The sequence below is a fragment of the Phytophthora sojae genome, assembly GCF_000149755.1.
Source record: "Phytophthora sojae unplaced genomic scaffold PHYSOscaffold_1, whole genome shotgun sequence".
Lineage (NCBI taxonomy): Eukaryota > Oomycota > Peronosporomycetes > Peronosporales > Peronosporaceae > Phytophthora > Phytophthora sojae.
Window position 1 is genome coordinate 634,109 of NW_009258115.1, and position 16,006 is coordinate 650,114.

Here is a 16,006-nt window from a genome sequence, read left to right on the forward strand (position 1 = left end):
AGAGTACGCAGCCACCTCCAGTACGCTTCACCTTGCAGTCTTACGGAAGTAGCACGTCTTTTGCTGTCTACGTCGTCTTTACTGCTCTACCTACTCGTCCTGCAGGAACGGGTATTATAGTCCGTGTACCCGCGCGCGTCGCCGAGGTAGAACGTGTCCGTGTCGTAGTCGTTCACGGGCTTGTTGAGTTGGAAGCGCCGCACCAGGTCCGGGTTCGAGATGAAGTGGCGGCCGATGGCCACGGCGTCGGCCGCGCCCTCCTCCACGATCTGCACGGCCGACTGCCGGTCGAAGCCCGACGCGGCGAGGAGCACGCCCTTGTACGTCTCGCGGAACTGCCGCGCCGAGCCCTTCTCGGGTGCCAGCGGGTCACGCACGTGGTAGCCACGCGGCTCGATCAGGTGCGCGTAGGCCAGGTCGTAGTTGTTGAGCCTGTTCAGCACGTACGTGTAGGTGGCGACGGGGTCCGAGTCCTTGTCGCCGAAGCTGCCGCCGAACGGGGACAGTCGGATGCCCACCTTGGACGAGTCCAGACTCTCGAGGATGGCCTCCAGTGCCTCGAACAGGAAACGCGCGCGGTTCTCGACGCTGCCGCCGTACTGGTCGGTGCGGTCGTTGATGCCGTCGTGCAGGAACTGCTCCAGCAAGTAGCCGTTGGCGGCGTGCAGCTCGACGCCGTCGAAGCCCGCGCTGATGGCGTTCTCCGCGGCCGAGCGGTAGTCCGCCACGATGCCCGGGATCTCGCTCGTCTCGAGCGCGCGCGTCGGCACGGGCTCCATGCGTCCTTCGCGCGTGACGATCTTCTTGCCGGCGCGGATGTTCTCGAGCTTGGAGCTGGACGACACGGGCAGGACGCCGCCCGACTGGGGCCGATGCGGCCCGTGTGGTCGTATCTTACCTATGGTATGTACCGCATCGCCGAAGTTATTATTCGCACATTTATTAATACCATAAAGCGCACTAAACACTTGGTGGCAATTTGGCCGGACTTCCGAGACAACACTAGGAGGATTCTGGAAGCAACTCGGGCATTATTTTCAAGAAGAAATACTCTACTTTTGATACGTAGCCATGTATTTACCAAACTACGCACTGTACGGGACTGACTAGACTTGATTGAAATTTGTGACTGGGTTTGGCGGTGCTTTCCAATACAAACATCAAGTATAAAGGATTTGTATTGACCCGGAAAAAAATCGATCGAGTTTTCTGGTACATGTTGCTGAACTGAGCAAGCCCAGCATCGCTACCATGTTGAATAGACGCCAATGAAGACACTAGTCAGCTGACAGCCTCAACTTCGAGTATAGACCTCTCCACACTGTCAAACACCACTCTTCTATACAAATTCAAGATAGTGCGTGTCTCCATTGAATCTTATCAACCGCGTCAGCTTAACCTTATTTGAGCAGCTTACTACAGTGAAGTGCGTCGATAAGGAACGGGCGACATTTTATATTCTACGACAAGACATGAATCCTCGCTTGTACCCATTGTGTGCCAATTGTACTGAATTAGTTATATGATTCTACCAATCATTCGGTCCCGTTTAACATTCCGCCAATCACAGTTCCGAAACCGAGCCTCAAGAGCGGCTGGATGGAGCGGCTCCCAAGTCGGGGGAAATGGAACCTAAAGGTCGCGAGAGGGAATCATGAGCATGAGGATCGCTGTGAGCGCGGGAATCGCGCCAGGTACATGTCTGCATGCCTCATTAACCAACTTTCGCTCTGCTGCTCACAACTCCCATGGTGACCGCCACTTCCAGACCGTTCCAGAGGTGGCTACGTCTGACCAAGCTTCAGTCGCTGCTAATCTGTCATCGCCGTCGTGATCTACCGGGTGCTACCTATGCTGAGTTGGCTGCGTGGGCTCAAGCCGAGACTCTGGTCGCGAAGTCCGACATGAACTACATATTGCAGTAAATCAGTGCATTTGCTGTCTGCATGTGACGAGGGCCTCAGAGTTTTAGTTTTTCACACTATTAGAACGCCTAGGCGTTGTATTCGGATAGACCGCCTAGTAGGCGTTCTATTTTATTTCAATGCCTGGGCGTCTGGTACGGGGTAAGACGGTAGCAGGCATGCCCCCATTCTCGCCACCGCCGCCATGATACTACTGCCACTTTGCTGACTGTGTACTGCTGTGCTGCTTTGCAGGTGGACATATCCAGCGAGTTGGACTCCGACACTTTGGCTGCGTTCGTCGACGAGAGCCGATCAGCCATTGGCGAAGAGAAATCTTCCTATGATGAATTATCTGAAACAATTTGTCGACCCCAGCAACCTCCGGGGCTCCCAAAAAAAACGATAGATAGCTTAACCCTATCGTTACCAGAATGATACATCAAGTATCTTTTTAATGGTGATGTAGTAGCAAGATAACTGAAACAGCAATTTTCTGAGCCACGGCAGTTTCCTCGCCGTTTATGACCAATCATACAGCTAAGAGGGATAGGTAAAACCCCACGCTATTGTGTCTTCTGTAGTATATCTATCAACACTATTGTGTCCCCAGGGGCACGGATGCGATCGTCGAGCACAACGCCAGCGGCAGCCGCACACAGGTCGCCGCCGGAAGTAGCGGCCGCAGTGCCGCCAGCGACATCGGCAGCAGGGTCTCGGACACGATGGAGGTGACCGTGGCCTTGGAGGACGCGGTCAGGGGCGTCTCCGCCGACATGGACACGGACACGGACGCGATGGTGGCGGGGGACTCGGGCAGCAAGCATAACGGCGGTCGCAGCGCCGTGTGTGCGCCGGCAACATCATGACCACGGACGCTTGGGCGTGACCGTTGTCGTGCTGGAGGTGGTCGTGGGTGCCTCCACCGGCACGGAGGTTGGCAAGGATGTGACCGGTGACCAGACAGCGTGCGCAAATGCATCGACAGTGCGGAAGGAGACCGTTGTAGAGGTGCCAGCAGTACCGTCAGCGGCATCAACAGCATGACGTCCTTTGTAGAGATCGTGTCCGTACGGGAGGAGATCGGAGGCAACTTCGTCAGCATGGAGTCGGACGCAATGGTAGCGGGCGACTCGGGCAGCGAGGGCAGCGGCCGTGGCAGCGCCGTCAGCAGCATGACCTCAGATGTGGTGGTGGCGAACGTGGCCGTGCTGGATGTGGTCTGAGGCGTCTTCGCTGACATATACACAGTTGGGAGTTATTGTTCGGCTTGGAGGCGCGTGGAATTTCTAATAGCATCCTGTCGGATTATACGCAGTGGAGTGTGGTTAGCTTGCCGCTATGGTGCACCAGTGGTAAAGCAGTATGTTGTCAGCCACGAGCTAAATCCGCATTTACGGCATCAAGACTAGCGGGGGCAGATGGAATAGGTGTAGTGAAGTATAAATGGTTAGTTGACTTTGACTATCTTGAAAAAATGATGTGAGGTTACGCCTTGGTGGCTGCGTTAGCCTTCTTTTGATCTTGGCGGGCCTTCAGAAATGGACGGCTAGCTACATAAATTGGAGAGGTTCGTCGCAAGTTGCCGTCGACAGTGTACACTTGCTTCGGCAAGTAAAACAAATGGTATTTCTGCCAGCAAGTCCAAGTTTGCTGTTGGCACAGATGCTGCTTCGTAGGGTCAACAGGGTATGTGCGCTTGCACAACGCAACTCGATGGGTCTCGCAGTAGTCGGTTTTCTCGGAAGGATCTCTGCCCTCGAACTTGCACACAGTGCATTTCCGCATTCACTATGGGGCTTGCATGGGTCAACGTAACTCTGGAGACGATGCCGAAGCCGTTACAGCACTTACATTTGGTAGGAATACTGGAGTAAATCTAAGTACCGTATGTTACAGTTGAACGCTTTGAGTACTCGTACTATTCATGACTCTGTGTAATTACACTGTATTCATCCCGCACTCGATATCCGATGCATTTTGCACGGTACCTTGTCAGCACAGCTACGCTGCATTCCGCATGGCGGGCATTGAACCTGCACCGGTGGGTTCAAACTCCACCATACTAACATCACATACAACGATGAGTCGAACCACCCCATACAAAGCCTAGTACGTTCGGTCCCTTTGAACACTTCGAACATGGCCATACAAATAACAATATATTCGGTCCAATGGCTCAAGCGAGACCGATGCATGCAAACCAGTTAGAGATCTTTGCCGTGAAGGAGCCACTGGTACGCTAGCTGAGCTCGTCCACCACCACATACCCAATGCCACGAAAGCGGAAGCAGCGGTCGAGCACCTGCGAGCCCACAGCTAAGCGACAACAATCACGACGCTCGGGTCCTATCTCACCTTCAGCTCCCACCGGTCTAGGTACGATCCGTTGCTTACCTAGCGCTCGAGCAAGGTATCATATTGACGCGTGTCCACCGGCATACAGACCTCGCGGATGACCATGCGATGTTTGGATCTGTTTGGCGAGTTCTAAGTGCGGCTGGTTGGAGTTCAAAGCGTCCAACAGGGCGAAGCTTGAGTGATCTGTACCGCTATATCCGTCCCGGTGGTGACTCGAATGGAACAGAGGGTATCGACTATTTTCTGGGTGAACGAGCGCTTTTGGAGCACTATCGGCGGACATTGGTAGTGGAGGATGGTGATACGGATGGTGCCCTGTCCAAGCGACCCGATGACGAAATTGATGTCGACCAAAACAACGTTAATATATGTGGGGCTGGCGATGTTGGTCTCAACGCGGCAGATGATGTACGTGGTAGTAGCGGCGGAGTTCCTGGAGCGAGTGCAAACGACGTTGATTGTGAGAAAGCCGCGCTTCCGGGAGTAAGCTGTCACGAATTGGTGTTTGATGGTGCTGCCAGCACCTCTCAGGATTATGATGGTGCTGCCTCTGCTGTTCTACACCGCCAACATCAGCGCGCGTCGTACCCGTACATGCAGCAGCTACGCGAGAACATTTACTCCAGCTAGATCACCACGCACCCACCGCATCGTCTGGTACATGTGCGCAATGTGCAGTCTGCAATATGGAGTGTTCAACCGAGCGCAGTTGTACCTGGTGCAAAAAATTTCTCCATCACTTCTGCTCTCATGATGTCTGCGTTTCGTTGAATATCCCAGACCCTAATGGTGGATTCGCCAAGGATTTCGGTGATAGCAGCTATTGCAGCACGCTTTGCTACACAAACGCTACAAAAATGAACTTGGTGGACCAAGGGAGAAGTGATGAACGACCCAATGCCCTACTTGACCTCCCCGCGAGTGTTTTGACGCCAAGTGTGGCTCCGTCGGAACCTGCAGAGACCAACGCCGCCACACCTCCTGCTACAAATTGCTCGGGGGCAGCAAAACCTTTAAGCGAAAAAAGCGTGGTCCTGCCGAACAATCAGCTCCAAAGGCACCCCGAAGCGAAAACCAAGCTGCGCAACGGAAAACGAAAAGCAAGAAGGCACCTACCAAGGCCAGCAAACCCAAGGCTGTGGCAATGAAAGAAGAGTTGATTCGCCGAGCACATGCGGCTGCCGAAAAATTTGTTGATGCTAGCGTAGCATTTTCACCGGCTGATGAGGAGTGGATGCCGCTCAGTTTGTAACGCGACGTTGGCGCAGCATTTTTGATTGGTGTGGTGACTCGCTACAGCCTGGCAAGCGAAAAAAATGCTGACAATGTTAGCGTTCCTCACGACAAATTTCAGGTTCAATGGACGTGTACTGCTTTTCAAATAAAAGATCACGTTCACCACGTTTCCGAAGCCATCATCACCCGTGGTATCCGCCAGTTTGCCAACATGGAAAAAGACAAACTTCAATTTGGAGAGTCTTGGACGTCCCTGTGCAACATGGTCCCCAAACTATCAAACATTCCTGCACTGACAGATGAATTTGAGGAGATGGACGAGCGTGGTTATCGTGAGTGGTTTGCGTTTCGCGGGCGGAAAGAATTGCAGCGCCCTTTGTGCCCTGGTGAAGTCGAAGAGATAGCGTCAATGACATTTTCACCCACAGCATCGCTTGGCCAACCGTCAGGGCTATTTACACATCCGGATGGGTCTTCAACTACCAGACTACGCCCGGAAAGTCATGGGTTGTTTGGGCATTCAGCAACCTCATCGTTCTTCGCGTTTATTCCGTTGTCGTTCTGGATCCAAGTGGTCGTCTTTACCAACGAGTATGCAGACGCATCTGGCAGCCCATCGGCAACTCCTGTAAGTTTAGAGGAACTGATGAAATTCCTTGGGATCCTCTGGTACATGACTCTGTTCGACAAGGGTGAGATGAGAAATTACTGGGTGGACGACGGGGAAGCAACTATTTTTTCCTGGAGCGCGTACTACTAGTTTGAAGTCAATTATGACATGGCGAAGATTCCTGTACATCCGTAAGAATTTGAGTTTTCGTTCCAAGGTGTCTACCTCCGACATCAAGCGCGGTCCTGTAGCTAGAATACGACCACTCATGAGCATTCTGAAATCGCGATGCCTGCGCCATGTTGAAGTCGGTCGAAACGTGGCTGTTGATGAGGCCACAATTGCCTGCCGATCCCAGTACGCCCGCCACATTATAGTCTTCAACCCACAAAAACCCACCGGAAAGTATCATTTCAAGTTATACGTGTGTTGCTGTTCTACCTCGTGGTACGCGGTGAGTTTCAAGTTGCACTGCTCCAGTGAACTTGATTATCGGCTGGACGGTGTAATTTCACGCTCAGAAGTGCAGAAATTCGCTGATCTAACCGCGAAGTCGTCTGAAATCCGCTCTCACGTCATGGCGGTTACTTCATCTTTGAAAGGATCCAGTCGCATTGTAAACACGGACAACTTCTACACTTCCTGTTTGCTGTTGAAGACTTTACGATCGATTGGTCTCTATGGGCGTGGCACTGTACGCACATCTAGCAAGCATTTCCCTCATTTTACGATGATTCGTAAGGAGGACGCGAAGCCGCGAGGCTACATGAAGCAAGGTGTATGCTTAGAGAAGCATATTGTCGCAGCTAGTTGGGTGGATGGCTCAATTGTCAATGTCGTGTCTAATGCCGATGCTTCGACCACATCAACTGTGCATCGTCGTATAAATGAATCGGGTGTGGCTTTCACTGCTCCTACTTGCGTCGGCGAGTATAATTCAGCGATGCAAGGTGTTGATCGGCTCGACCAACTGCGTGCACGATTTTCTCTAGCCGATGGCCACTCATTTCAGAAGTGGCATAAAAAACTAGCGATGGTCATGCTTGATATAGCCAGGTGCAATGCCTACATTTGCGATAGTTTGGCGCGTGGTGAGAGCGAGGAGTCTCGTTCGACGGGAGGTACAGCCCAAACGAGGTCAAGAGCCCGCGATAGTCATCGCGTATTTGTGGCATCACTGGTTCGAGAACTGTTCAATGGGGACTGGAAGAAATCTCTGGATAGGGAACATGGAATGGTGTATGCTGCGAAGCCGACAACGACAACAATGCCGATGACGACCCAAACCGCGGCGTCGACAGATGTATCCGAGTCTTCGGGCGATCACGCACAAACGTGTGTTGCAAGAGCGTCCTCGGAGGTGCTTCAGGGAAGGAGTCGCTCAATGCGGAAATGCACTGTGTGCAAGTTCGAGGGCAGAGATCCTACCGAGAAAACCGACTACTGCGAGACCCATCGAGTTGCGTTGTGCAAGCGCACATACCCTGTTGACCCTACGAAGCAGCATCTGTGCCAACAGCAAACTTGGACTTGCTGGCAGAAATACCATTTGTTTTACTTGCCGAAGCAAGTGTACACTGTCGACGGCAACTTGCGACGAACCTCTCCAATTTATGTAGCTAGCCGTCCATTTCTGAAGGCCCGCCAAGATCAAAAGAAGGCTAACGCAGCCACCAAGGCGTAACCTCACATCATTTTTTCAAGATAGTCAAAGTCAACTAACCATTTATACTTCACTGCACTAAGTCACACCTATTCCATCTGCCCCCGCTAGTCTTGATGCCGTAAATCCGGATTTAGCTCGTGGCTGACAACATACTGCTTCACCACTGGTGCACCATAGCGGCAAGCTAACCACACTCCACTGCGTATAATCCGACAGGATGCTATTAGAAATTCCACGCGCCTCCAAGCCGAACAATAACTCCCAACTGTGTATATGTCAGCGAAGACGCCTCAGACCACATCCAGCACGGCCACGTTCGCCACCACCACATCTGAGGTCATGCTGCTGACGGCGCTGCCACGACCGCTGCCCTCGCTGCCCGAGTCGCCCGCTACCATTGCGTCCGACTCCATGCTGACGAAGTTGCCTCCGATCTCCTCCCGTACGGACACGATCTCTACAAAGGACGTCATGCTGTTGATGCCGCTGACGGTACTGCTGGCACCTCTACAACGGTCTCCTTCCGCACTGTCGATGCATTTGCGCACGCTGTCTGGTCACCGGTCACATCCTTGCCAACCTCCGTGCCGGTGGAGGCACCCACGACCACCTCCAGCACGACAACGGTCACGCCCAAGCGTCCGTGGTCATGATGTTGCCGGCGCACACACGGCGCTGCGACCGCCGTTATGCTTGCTGCCCGAGTCCCCCGCCACCATCGCGTCCGTGTCCGTGTCCATGTCGGCGGAGACGCCCCTGACCGCGTCCTCCAAGGCCACGGTCACCTCCATCGTGTCCGAGACCCTGCTGCCGATGTCGCTGGCGGCACTGCGGCCGCTACTTCCGGCGGCGACCTGTGTGCGGCTGCCGCTGGCGTTGTGCTCGACGATCGCATCCGTGCCCCTGGGGACACAATAGTGTTGATAGATATACTACAGAAGACACAATAGCGTGGGGTTTTACCTATCCCTCTTAGCTGTATGATTGGTCATAAACGGCGAGGAAACTGCCGTGGCTCAGAAAATTGCTGTTTCAGTTATCTTGCTACTACATCACCATTAAAAAGATACTTGATGTATCATTCTGGTAACGATAGGGTTAAGCTATCTATCGTTTTTTTGGGAGCCCCGGAGGTTGCTGGGGTCGACAAATTGTTTCAGATAATTCATCATAGGAAGATTTCTCTTCGCCAATGGCTGATCGGCTCTCGTCGACGAACGCAGCCAAAGTGTCGGAGTCCAACTCGCTGGATATGTCCACCTGCAAAGCAGCACAGCAGTACACAGTCAGCAAAGTGGCAGTAGTATCATGGCGGCGGTGGCGAGAATGGGGGCATGCCTGCTACCGTCTTACCCCGTACCAGACGCCCAGGCATTGAAATAAAATAGAACGCCTACTAGGCGGTCTATCCGAATACAACGCCTAGGCGTTCTAATAGTGTGAATAACTAAAACTCTGAGGCCCTGGTGTCCATAACGTATATATCGCCGCGATACTCTACTTTCACATCGTTCGTATTGCGTCAAGAACGCAGTAGGAAAACGTCGAGAAATCCTGCAGTTGTCGAGTACTACAAGCAGCGCGCGACGCCCGGCGGCCTCATCATCGCCGAGGCCACCAACATCACGCCCACGGACCGCGGATCCTGGGGCTCCCCTGACATCTTCGCGCCCCAGCAGATCGAGGCTTGGCGCCACGTGACCAAGGCCGTGCACGGCAAGATGTTCCTGCAGTTGTCGGACTACCGCACGGCCGCGGAGAACGCCATCAGCGCGGGCTTCGACGGCGTCGAGCTGCACGCCGCCAACGGCTACTTGCTGGAGCAGTTCCTGCACGACGGCATCAACGACCGCACCGACCAGTACGGCGGCAGCGTCGAGAACCGCGCGCGCTTCCTGTTCGAGGCACTGGAGGCCATCCTCGAGAGTCTGGACTCGTCCAAGGTGGGCATCCGACTGTCCCCGTTCGGCGGCAGCTTCGGCGACAAGGACTCGGACCCCGTCGCCACCTACACGTACGTGCTGAACAGGCTCAACAACTACGACCTGGCCTACGCGCACCTGATCGAGCCGCGTGGCTACCACGTGCGTGACCCGCTGGCACCCGAGAAGGGCTCGGCGCGGCAGTTCCGCGAGACGTACAAGGGCGTGCTCCTCGCCGCGTCGGGCTTCGACCGGCAGTCGGCCGTGCAGATCGTGGAGGAGGGCGCGGCCGACGCCGTGGCCATCGGCCGCCACTTCATCTCGAACCCGGACCTGGTGCGGCGCTTCCAACTCAACAAGCCCGTGAACGACTACGACACGGACACGTTCTACCTCGGCGACGCGCGCGGGTACACGGACTATAATACCCGTTCCTGCAGGACGAGTAGGTAGAGCAGTAAAGACGACGTAGACAGCAAAAGACGTGCTACTTCCGTAAGAACTGCAAGGTGAAGCGTACTGGAGGTGGCTGCGTACTCTCAAGTAAAACAAATTGTTGGTAGTTAAAACTAGTTGCTGCAGGCACCAGGCACGTACTGTTACTGCCTCGGTGTGGGCTTGGGCGTCTTGTTGGATCACTTGGCGCGTTTAGTGGGACGGCCTTCTTCACCCTCTTGGTTTTCACGTGCTCGTTTCTTGGATGTTTCCGTCTCGCCACCTTGATCGCCTAGTGGCCCTCACCACTGCCACCAACGTCACTCTCAGCGTCACTCTTCTTCCTTGTCACCCGGCGCGTACGCTAGTGCTTTACGGGCGTTCTGCAACAACTTGTCGCGCGTCGCGGTAAGCGACAACTTTGCATACGAACTAGCGTCTTCGTTCCGTTTTTCATCTTCATCGCGATAGTCCAGGTCGCCCTCCACAAGCCCCAGCGGGTCATACTGAGACTCCACCATGTTTGATAGAATGGAAGCCACGTCCTCGCTCAGGAACGGGTAGGTGACCCTGTTGAGTAAACGGAGGCAGATCGTGAAAACAGGATCCTCCTCCGAGACACTCGACACACTTGAGACGCCAGGATTGCTCTCGATCTTCGCCCGCTTCTTCGCCTGACTCCCGATCGTCTGACTCTCCTCCTTCACCTCAGAGGCGTTGCCTTTCTTCTTGGGCTTAAGATTGTCTTTCATTGTCGTGGCATAGATGAACTTGCCGTCACGCGTTCTACCGCGCACATTCATGTAGATGCGAATGGTATCACGGACATCCGTGGAGCTCAGCGGTTTCGGATCCCCACCAATTTCACCGGTAGATTTCCCCGCTGACGAGTTCCCATCACTGTTCTTTCCGAACACAAACCAGGGGCATAGTTTCTCCGTCGCTGCCCTGGAAAACCCACCATCGACTGGGGAACGATTCTTCACTTGAATCAACATCATCAACACTTCCTGCTCCTCTTGTTCACCCCTCGTTGTCTCCCCACCGACTGGCCTGCTGTTGGATCTCTTCTTAAACATCGGGATCAACAAATCGGCTCCATACTGGTTACGGGGGAAAATACCTGCAGCTTGACGCCCCAGCAAAAACCAAAGCGTGTCCTCATTCGGCTCAAGCTGCAACTGCACAAAGTGGGTGAACCCCATGTACCAACCCTCCCACTTCGAGCACCACTTGTTGAATTCTGGTCTCAAATTCTCCTTGCTGATCATCCGCTTGAGATATATCGGCAGCTTTTTCTTGCCTTGTAGCACCTTCAAGAATTGCTGCACCGGTACAAATTGCCCGATCGTATGGTAGCACTGGGAAAAATCTTTGTCCCCCATAACACACTTGTCCATCGCTAGAAGCAGCAGAATGCGAGCAACCATCTCGCCAATTTCGCCAACTCCACCAGTGTCCAACGCTTCATCCAAAAGGAGGTTCTTGAGTTGCGGCAGGATATACTTTGCCAGACCATGTTTCAGTTCATACCACACTTTCATCGCTCCTAAGGCGAGCACTGGGTCCGAAGCGTAGCTGGTGACGTAACCTTCTCGCTTGAAATTCACATACGCGAGAATCGCCATGAAGTCGGCAGTCGCCCGAGATGCCAGAGCCGACGTTGAATGCGGGCGCACGCCCAGTCGGCAAAGCATGGAGGCGACACCAAGCATGGTATCCTTGTTGTACGCATTTTGCGAAGGGGGAATCCCCAGTAGCAGCTTGTTCGCCGCAAGATTGATCACATCTTCTCTATCCGCAGGATTGGGGCAAGTGCTGTACCACATCGGACGCCCCATGCGGCACAACGCGTGCCAAGCTTGACTCGCATCCCCGGTAACGATTCTCTTGTACATAGCTATCTTAGCACGTTCTTGCTGTTTCTTCTTCTCTTCGTCGTTTTCAGCTCCCACCGCAACCTGAGTTTCCTCTTCCATTTCTTCATCTTCTGCTCCCACATCTAGTATTTCCTCTTTCATTTCTTCATCTACATCTTGGATGTCCTCTTTCATTTCTTCATCTTCGCCGGCTTGTTTTTCTTCACAGTATTGATCCCAGTGTGCGTCCATTGTCTCAGCTAACACAACTGGCGCAAACGATGCCAACTCTCCATCGAAAAGCCGAGATGATGGGTCCAACAACAGCGGAGGCGCCAGGTCCGAGATCCTGGAGTTCGTATCAATCAGCACGCCGAAAATGCATCCACGATGGCCGATATCTTTGTTCACGGATCTGAGAGCATTTCGCAACATTCGGAAGTCATTCTTCTTGCCTCCCTTCTCAGCCAGCAGACTTCTCGCTTCATCGATCACCAGAACCACGATTCTGCCATTTGGATTCTTCTCGGTGGAGGTATCCCCCTCCAGCGTATCTGTTTCATCCGAAAGTTTCGCCTTTACAGAGGTGTCCGCTGCCTTTTCGGTAAACAGCTTCAGCCATTCCTTCTGAACGTCCGCCCAATGCTTGTTCGCGTAGACGTAAATTGTCTTCAATCGACTGGCGATGTCTTCCACTTCGGAGCCTTCTTGAAACAGCCAACCACGAAGCTCGCTCGTAGCCTTGGGAAACCCCGTCGACTCGTGCACACGAGCACACATGTACAGGACTTTCATGTTCAAGGCGCTCTTTTGAGCCTCGATCGCGAGCTCACGCATCGTCCGACTCTTGCCGAAGCCAGAACTCTGCACGACCGCCACACATGGCGCCTTGTACTTTGTGGGGGTGTAGGCCTTCCAGCAGTCCCGCAGATACTGTGCGAGGTCGAGGTGGGCTTCGCCGAGGTACCGGCCCTTGGTGAACGCCTCCGCGATTCGCTTCATTTCATTTTCATCCAACTTGGGCGTGCCGGAGCGGGCTTCAGGGACAAACTTTGCCAGGAGGTCTTTCACCGTCTTGGCCGCAATAGTTTGTGCAAGAGGTCGAGACACGCGTGTATGCCCGTATGCTTCTCTGATCTTCACCTGTATCAATCCATGTATCCGGTTCTGGGAGGCCTCGAGTTGGAGTGTGGCTTTGTTGGGATAGTCTTCCAGCATCCACGCAACGAAAAGATTTTTCTTCGGCGATGCGTCTGCTCCAAGCTTCCCGCTCATCTGAGCAAAGACACTGTCGTCCACGAACGCGGCCAAAGCCTGGGGATCCAACTGGCTGGACATGTCCATCTGCAGCAGCACAGCAGTACACAGTCAGCAATGCGGCAGTAGTATCATGACGACGTTGGCAAGGGCGCGGGCATGCCTGCTAGTCCCGGTGGGCGGTGGCGCTACAGGACAAGGCTTGGAGGGGAAATGTGGAAATGGCCGGTTGGATTTTTCTTCCCTCAGTTTTGTACCAGAAACACGGTACCGCATCTACGTGATATACAGTGCGCGCCGAAATTATAACCGCACCCCAAAAATTATTTTTTTAAACCAATGATTGTGCTTTCGGCGCCAAACCGCTGCTTATGATTCGTCTAAAATCGATAGAAAACAGATGCAACAATCAGAATCGAAAAAGCTGTAACCGTTTTTTTGCAATGGACGAAAAACCGACTTTGGGTCGGGTCAAAATTATAGCCGCACCCGGTAAGCTATCGGTAAGATTGGTGGAGAGCTGTTTCAAGCGTAATAAATGAACTAACTCCATTGAACAGCTCGAATAACGCCTACCGGTACAGTAAAGTGCGTCGATAAGGAACGCCTGATATACATTGAAAGAAAAAGGTATATTGATAATTAAAGGTTTGACTCGTCACATGCAGACAGCAAATGCACTGATTTACTGCACTATGTAGTTCATGTCGGACTTCGCGACCAGAGTCTCGGCTTGAGCCCACGCAGCCAACTCAGCATAGGTAGCACCCGGTAGATCACGACGGCGATGACAGATTAGCAGCGACTGAAGCTTGGTCAGACGTAGCCGCCTCTCGAACGGTCTGGAAGTGGCGGTCACCATGGGAGTTGTGAGCAGCAGAGCGAAAGTTGGTTAATGAGGCATGCAGACATGTACCTGGCGCGATTCCCGCGCTCACAGCGATCCTCATGCTCATGATTCCCTCTCGCGACCTTTAGGTTCCATTTCCCCCGACTTGGGAGCCGCTCCATCCAGCCGCTCTTGAGGCTCGGTTTCGGAACTGTGATTGGCGGAATGTTAAACGGGACCGAATGATTGGTAGAATCATATAACTAATTCAGTAGAATTGGCACAATGGGTACAAGCGAGGATTCATGTCTTGTCGTAGAATATAAAATGTCGCCCGTTCCTTATCGACGCACTTCACTGTAGTAAGCTGCTCAAATAAGGTTAAGCTGACGCGGTTGATAAGATTCAATGGAGACACGCACTATCTTGAATTTGTATAGAAGAGTGGTGTTTGACAGTGTGGAGAGGTCTATACTCGTAAGTTGAGGCTGTCAGCTGACTAGTGTCTTCATTGGCGTCTATTCAACATGGTAGCGATGCTGGGCTTGCTCAGTTCAGCAACATGTACCAGAAAACTCGATCGATTTTTTTCCGGGTCAATACAAATCCTTTATACTTGATGTTTGTATTGGAAAGCACCGCCAAACCCAGTCACAAATTTCAATCAAGTCTAGTCCCGTACAGTGCGTAGTTTGGTAAATACATGGCTACGTATCAAAAGTAGAGTATTTCTTCTTGAAAATAATGCCCGAGTTTTGCTTCCAGAATCCTCCTAGTGTTGTCTCGGAAGTCCGGCCAAATTGCCACCAAGTGTTTAGTGCGCTTTATGGTATTAATAAATGTGCGAACAATAACTTCAGCGATGCGGTACATACCATAGGTAAGATACGACCACACGGGCCGCATCGGCCCCAGCCGGGCGGCGTCCTGCGCGCCGGCAAGAAGATCGTCACGCGCGAAGGACGCATGGAGCCCGTGCCGCCGCGCGCGCTCGAGACGAGCGAGATCCCGGGCATCGTGGCGGACTACCGCTCGGCCGCGGAGAACGCCATCAGCGCGGGCTTCGACGGCGTCGAGCTGCACGCCGCCAACGGCTACTTGCTGGAGCAGTTCCTGCACGACGGCATCAACGACCGCGCCGACCAGTACGGCGGCAGCGTCGAGAACCGCGCGCGTTTCCTGTTCGAGGCACTGGAGGCCATCCTCGAGAGTCCGGACTCGTCTAAGGTGGGCATCCGACTGTCCCCGTTCGGCGGCAGCTTCGGCGACAAGGACTCGGACCCCGTCGCCACCTACACGTACGTGCTGAACAGGCTCAACAACTACGACCTGGCCTACGCGCACCTGATCGAGCCGCGTGGCTACCACGTGCGTGACCCGCTGGCACCCGAGAAGGGCTCGGCGCGGCAGTTCCGCGAGACGTACAAGGGCGTGCTCCTCGCCGCGTCGGGCTTCGACCGGCAGTCGACCGTGCAGATCGTGGAGGAGGGCGCGGCCGACGCCGTGGCCATCGGCCGCCACTTCATCTCGAACCCGGACCTGGTGCGGCGCTTCCAACTCAACAAGCCCGTGAACGACTACGACACGGACACGTTCTACCTCGGCGACGCGCGCGGGTGCACGGACTATAATACCCGTTCCTGCAGGACGAGTAGGTAGAGCAGTAAAGACGACGTAGACAGCAAAAGACGTGCTACTTCCGTAAGACTGCAAGGTGAAGCGTACTGGAGGTGGCTGCGTACTCTCAAGTAAAACAAATTGTTGGTAGTTAAAACTAGTTGCTGCAGGCACCAGGCACGTACTGTTACTGCCTCGGTGTGGGCTTGGGCGTCTTGTTGGATCACTTGGCGCGTTTAGTGGGACGGCCTTCTTCACCCTCTTGGTTTTCACGTGCTCGTTTCTTGGATGTTTCCGTCTCGCCACCTTG

At 53.7% G+C, this 16,006-nt stretch overlaps 5 protein-coding genes across 5 annotated transcripts; 2 read left to right on the forward strand and 3 right to left on the reverse strand.

The window, feature by feature from the left end:
- Positions 1-86: 86 nt before the first annotated feature.
- PHYSODRAFT_472812 (hypothetical protein) lies at positions 87-866 on the reverse strand (the record flags this gene model as incomplete). The annotated part of the gene is made up of 1 exon (XM_009515672.1): positions 87-866. A coding segment is annotated over one exon (780 nt), but the record flags the coding sequence as incomplete, so codon positions are not given.
- Positions 867-8,067: 7,201 nt separating this feature from the next.
- On the reverse strand, positions 8,068-8,769 carry PHYSODRAFT_320600 (hypothetical protein; the record flags this gene model as incomplete). Its single annotated transcript, XM_009515673.1, has 4 exons — positions 8,068-8,284; positions 8,326-8,387; positions 8,449-8,680; positions 8,741-8,769. The coding sequence occupies 4 exons, from the start codon at positions 8,767-8,769 to the stop codon at positions 8,068-8,070; spliced, it is 540 nt and encodes a 179-aa protein (XP_009513968.1).
- A 573-nt stretch (positions 8,770-9,342) lies between these two features.
- PHYSODRAFT_473846 (hypothetical protein) lies at positions 9,343-10,152 on the forward strand (the record flags this gene model as incomplete). The annotated part of the gene is made up of 1 exon (XM_009515674.1): positions 9,343-10,152. A coding segment is annotated over one exon (810 nt), but the record flags the coding sequence as incomplete, so codon positions are not given.
- A 314-nt stretch (positions 10,153-10,466) lies between these two features.
- PHYSODRAFT_467222 (hypothetical protein) lies at positions 10,467-13,331 on the reverse strand (the record flags this gene model as incomplete). The annotated part of the gene is made up of 4 exons (XM_009515675.1): positions 10,467-10,745; positions 10,842-11,144; positions 11,184-12,053; positions 12,168-13,331. The coding sequence occupies 4 exons, from the start codon at positions 13,329-13,331 to the stop codon at positions 10,467-10,469; spliced, it is 2,616 nt and encodes an 871-aa protein (XP_009513970.1).
- Positions 13,332-15,006: 1,675 nt separating this feature from the next.
- PHYSODRAFT_442873 (hypothetical protein) lies at positions 15,007-15,708 on the forward strand (the record flags this gene model as incomplete). The annotated part of the gene is made up of 1 exon (XM_009515676.1): positions 15,007-15,708. A coding segment is annotated over one exon (702 nt), but the record flags the coding sequence as incomplete, so codon positions are not given.
- Between the last annotated feature and the right edge of the window lie 298 nt (positions 15,709-16,006).